Source organism: Triticum aestivum, chromosome 4A (assembly GCF_018294505.1).
Source record: "Triticum aestivum cultivar Chinese Spring chromosome 4A, IWGSC CS RefSeq v2.1, whole genome shotgun sequence".
Lineage (NCBI taxonomy): Eukaryota > Viridiplantae > Streptophyta > Magnoliopsida > Poales > Poaceae > Triticum > Triticum aestivum.
The window spans coordinates 464454526-464459944 of NC_057803.1; the positions used below are offsets into that span (position 1 = coordinate 464454526).

The 5419-nt window shown below is 47.3% G+C and overlaps 1 protein-coding gene across 1 annotated transcript; it reads left to right on the forward strand.

The window, feature by feature from the left end:
* The first annotated feature begins 1706 nt into the window (after nucleotides 1–1706).
* On the forward strand, nucleotides 1707–5208 carry LOC123086373 (calcium-binding protein CBP). Its single transcript, XM_044508131.1, has 5 exons — nucleotides 1707–2481; nucleotides 4203–4249; nucleotides 4357–4532; nucleotides 4779–4797; nucleotides 4889–5208. Exons 1-5 carry the CDS (start codon nucleotides 1851–1853, stop codon nucleotides 4991–4993), a joined length of 978 nt encoding a protein of 325 aa, XP_044364066.1. The 5' UTR covers nucleotides 1707–1850; the 3' UTR covers nucleotides 4994–5208.
* Nucleotides 5209–5419: the final 211 nt, after the last annotated feature.

Here is a 5419-nt window from a genome sequence, read left to right on the forward strand (position 1 = left end):
TCACCAATATATCGATATGGCTGGTACTGTAGCTTTTCAGTTCAACCTCAACATCTTTATTAGACCAATAAAGACCCATGTCGCCACTAAGGCCTTCACTATCCACGACAAAGCAACCCGCAAAACCAAGCTGGTATCACGGGTCTTCCACCCTTTTAGCCCTCATTTTTGTTTCCATGATGAATAGCAGGGCACGAGCTTCTTGCTTCACTGTGCAGCAAAAGCTCGTGAACTGCCTCGGGGTTCCCAATCCCCCGGCAATTCTAGCTCATGCAAATCATTGGGACGGGAAGCGTTGCTCTGCAGTCGCTAACGAGTTTTCAGGTGTCAGGTTCTTCTTCTTTCAGTTCCTCTCCAACTCATTCTCGTCACCAGTCTCTTTTGGTCATCACATGCATCCTTCAAACCACTCACAAGCTCAGTAGCAGCTCCTGTACCATCGGTTAAAAGAAGTGGTGTATGATCCACGCGCCGGTACACTTGCTTGGGTGCTTCTTTCCTCTTATTATGAGGTATGTTCTTGTCGGAGAAGTAACTTTAACACCCTCTTTACCAGCATTACTAGAATTTCTAGACTCCCTCTGACTACTTGGATTTGAATATTGTTCCTTGCTCGGACTATCCCCAGAAGAAGTCTTCTTTGTCTCATATGGCGCCCTCAACTTTGGCCCAAAAGGTAAAATTGTCATTCTCGTTACGAGGGCCAAGGATTGTGCAAAACATGTCAGAATGACCAAGCCGACCACATGAGAAAGAGAAGTGTGGCACTTGTTCATATTGTATGCCATACAAGTCTGTCTTTTTTTCTCTTAACCAAATCAACCAGAATCCATCTTCTTAATGGTTTACTAACATCATGTGAGACTCTTGATCATAGATATCCGCCAACATGATCAAACTGGATCGAAGTAGCATCCTTGTCAATTTGTTGTGCAATAAGTTTTCCCCAAGTATCATCTTTGAGATTATACAGGAGATTCGAAACCCTAGCCCAAAGATGGAGCCAGTCAAATAGGACCACATAACGCCTTATACCGTCCCTCACAATTAATTTGGATTGTCTGGATTTGGGCCCTGGGGGACTCACCCCGTCGAAGCGCACTGGCAATAGTTTGGATGTGAAAAATATTCCGGTGCAAAATCCTACCAGCAAAGAGCCACTTCTTCACCTTTCCTTCCCTATCATTGATTACCTGGGGAATCACCTCCTCGTCCATGATTCATAGTTTTCTTCACGCCTCTTCTAGCCGAGCCCTTGCCGACCGCGGTGAGTCAGGACCCCGACTCTTTCTGCTTGCCTCCGGATGATGTAGCCATCCTCCACCGGAATCAAAGGACGCCCTCGCCGGCAAGATCCGACGTATGCCCGCCAACTCCGCTCGAAACTCTAATTGCCGCCAAGGGGCCACGAAAAACCTATGCATGATGCTTCTTTTCCCTTCCCTTCCCCTCAATGCACTTCGCCTGCTTCGTTGCGAGGACGCGTAGCAGTACCGTGGCGCCCGAGAGCATGCATGTTATGCATCGATGCCTTTGGGAGCCGTATTGGAGCATTTTTAAGTCCCGGGAGTTTTGTGTTACGCGGTAGCAAGTTGGTGTAAATTATCAAATATGGAATTTACTTTTATTTTTATGAAATTTAATTTCACCCGTTAGTCAACACGTTTGCCGTGCCGTCGCGTCGTCATTCATCGCCGTCCGCGTTGTCGGTGCTTTCGATCTGCTCCCCTCCCCTCCGCGTCGCCAAACCAAACCACGTTCTGCTTCGCCCCCTTCCCACCTGTTCCATTCCAATTCCATCCCCGTCCCCGTGATCGAGCACACAACTCCAATTCCCCAAGCTTAACCCCATGGCCGGCTACCCCCCACCCCCCGGCTCCGGCTACCCCTACGGCGCCGCTGGCGGCTACGGAGCCCCACCGCCCTCCGGCCAGAAGCCCCCCAAAGAAGGCAAGACCTCTTCCTCCTCCGGCCCCGACCCCTACCACGGTGCTCCGCCCCCGCAGCAGCCTTACGGCGGAGGCGGCGGCGGCTACGGAGCCCCACCGTCCTACGGCCAGAAGCCTCCCAAGGAAGGCAAGACCTCCTACTCCTCCGGCTCCGACCCCTACCACGGCGCTCCACCCCCGCAGCAGCCTTACGGCGGGGGCGGCGGAGGCGGCTACGGGCAGCAGCCCTACGGCGCCCAGCCGCCTTCGTCCGCCGCGCCGTACGGGGGGCCGCCCGCCGCGCAGCCCTACGCAGGAGGCGGCGCCGGTGGGTACGGGAGCCCGTTCGCGGCGCTGGTGCCGTCCACGTTCCTGCCGGGGACGGACCCCAACGTGGTGGCGTGCTTCCAGGCGGCGGACCGCGACGGCAGCGGGATGATCGACGACAAGGAGCTGCAGTCCGCGCTCTCTGGGTTCAGCAGCCAGAGCTTCAGCCTCCGCACCGTCCACCTCCTCATGTACCTCTTCACCAACACCAACGTCCGCAAGATCGGCGAGTCCTCCCTCCCTCCTCCATATGTCGTACTATCTCTCAAGTCTTATCCACGATCGTGCTAGGATGAATGGGGGATCCTTTGCGTCATTGTCTTTGACTCTTGGTTTCCAGGAGGCAATCGTGCGTCTCCCTGGTCCACTGCGCCGCGTCTTGGCATGCACACGACTTAGTGTTGATGTTCCTCTGGTCTTTGTAGCACGCGACGTGAGGGCACTTAGTGGTGAATTGTTTGAGCCAGAGGTCACAAATCAACCCTTTTCATTTCTGGGGAAGGATCCCGAGGAAGCCGCACAATTTTTTAGTTCAGCTTGACTGGATTTCAGACTCTCAGTCTATAGACTAACGTTAGATACAGCTGGAGCACATGCCAAGTAGTCATGTTGGAAAGTATTAGACCCTTACTTAATATCCCTCCGTCCCAAAATAAGTGTCTTGAGCTTAGTATAAATTTGTACTAGAGGGAGTACTTCAATAAGGTTACTGCAAGACCCACGAGTTGTTCTGTTGTTATGGACATCTTAGCAACTCACTTGCCACTGGTGATTGTTGTATTTTCTTTTCTCCCCAATGTGAAAGATTGGATGGGAAGTGTGGATTGCTTTATCAGATCTGCATTTCCTAATACAAGCTATGCACATTTTTTTACTTTCAGTTTAACCTGGTCCATTACGGAAACGTGAGTTTAATTGATGCTTATCCAAGCTTCAAAGTTGGAACTGCTTTGAGTTAGTTCTACTTCTACCAAAGCTTTTTTTGGCAGAAGTTTATCCTTGAAAGCCTGAGATACTTTTCCTAACTGTCCTTCGCCACAACTGAAGGTTGTTTCTGTCGTGATGAAACTATGGTTTGCAGGATAAAACCAACTAGTACTCCCTCCGTCCGAAAAAGCTTGTCTCTCAAATGGATGTATCTAGCACTAACTTTGTAAGGTCCTCGAGAATAATCAATAAAATGGCCGCATGCATCTCCCAGATGCAGAGGCTGGGGTCATCCTCCTTTTCTAAAAAAAAGATACATCCATTTGAGGGACAAACTTTTTCGAACAGAGGGAGTATGTAAGTTCTTTGTTGTGTAATCCATCACAGTACAAGCATGAATTGATCTTAATCTGCCACACACTTCTCATTTGTAGCGTGCTATGTAGAATTATCTGCCATTTATATTTTGTCTTTATTTGTTTTAAAGTGTGAAGTATACATATAGGGCCTCTTTAATTCATAGGAAAAGTAGAGGACAATCATAGGAATTGGAAATTTTCATATGGTGACACTCTTCATCCGTTTGATTCAAAGGAATTAACCATATAAAAACAGAGGAATTTTTCCTTTGGATTGATTTTCATAGGAAAAACAAAGGGTTTTTTACAATCCACTTAACCTCTTTTTTACATTCCTATGCACAAAGAGCGAGACAAAGGCCAGAAATAGCATAATATTAACTTCCCATCTTATCTTTTCATATGATTTGACCTTAATTTGACCGTGCCTTTTAGGATTCCTGTTGTTTTTCCTATTCTTGTGAATCAAACATCCAATTTTGCAGATTCCTGCGTTTTCATAGTTCTCTGCTTTACACATGCAATCGTATCCTATTCCTGTATTTTTGAAATCCTTCGAATCAAAAAGGCCCACACTGTTTTCAACATTTGACATTTTCATCCTCTATACCTTTTTTCTTTAACCTCCTAACTGTAAATACATTACCTGTGATTCTTTCAGGGCCAAAGGAGTTCACTTCTGTGTTTTACAGTCTTCAGAATTGGAGGGTGAGATGCTACAGCAGTACAGCTTCAAGTTCCCTTGCTTCGTTGTGAGGGAACCAATCAACTGACTTAACATTCCATGTGTTACATTTCCCATGTTTATTGTGCAGGGCATATTTGAGAGGTTTGACCGTGACCAAAGTGGTAGAATTGATGCACCAGAACTGCGTGATGCTCTTCTAGATCTTGGATATTCCGTTTCTCCTACTGTGCTAGACTTGCTTGTGTCTAAATTTGACAAGACTGGGGGCAAGAACAAAGCGGTTGAATATGACAACTTCATTGAGTAAGATTATTCCTTCAATTAGTTTCGACTTGGCTGATTGCTTTTCCCACTAAACTGCACAAGATTCTGCAGCATCTAATGTACTGAAACATGGATAGATCAAATTTTTTTCGTTTGTCAATATTATTTTTATGTCAAAATCAGAATTGGCAGAAAAACGCTGGGTTCCCTTATAAAGCTTAGCAGTAGCACAATTTGAACTGCACTATATACACATTCCTGACTGTTTGTTCTTTATGTATGCAGATGCTGCCTTACAGTGAAGGTAATTCCACCAAATAAACTAAGTTTTTTTTCATTTCACGGTGTTCATTTGGCTGAATTACCTTTATAATTTTCCTGAATTATTTTGGCAGGGCCTGACCGAGAAGTTCAAGGAGAAGGACACGGCGTACTCGGGGTCTGCGACTTTCGGCTACGAGGCGTTCATGCTGACCGTGCTCCCTTTCCTCATCGCATGATGGCGCTGCAGTGCTTCAGGGCTCAGCGTATGTATCGTCCCAGCTTTTTTTCGAAAAGATGTATCGTCCCAGCTGTATCGAAACGGTTGCTAGAGTTGTTTTGCCACTAGCTCTGTTACCGGCTGTATAATACTGGCACTTCGGTGTTGTTATTAGTACTGCTTTGCTGACCAGACAAGTCTTTTGGAGGATTCGAACAAGTTATGGTACTCCTATACTGGTAGAGCTTATCTGCTCATCGATGCATTTGGAACTCTGATGAAAAGTGGTGCACTAGTTCGATTGCCAGTGGAAATCATGTGCACTAGCTCGTCCTCACTTAACTCAACCCCTCACCGTCACCGGAGGAGCTAGTCCTCAACAACCCCTGGATCGCTGACCAGCCGCCGGGCGAGCTCGATGTTTTCATGTCCTCGTGATCCGGAG

Bases quoted from the DNA above. Each gene is read 5' to 3' on its own strand.
- LOC123086373 (XM_044508131.1), top strand. From the start codon at position 1,851: ATGGCCGGCTACCCCCCACCCCCCGGCTCCGGCTACCCCTACGGCGCC. The intron at 2,482-4,202 runs GCGAGTCCTCCC...TGATTCTTTCAG, and splicing joins CACCAACGTCCGCAAGATCG to GGCCAAAGGAGTTCACTTCT. The intron at 4,250-4,356 runs GTGAGATGCTAC...TTTATTGTGCAG, and splicing joins ACAGTCTTCAGAATTGGAGG to GGCATATTTGAGAGGTTTGA.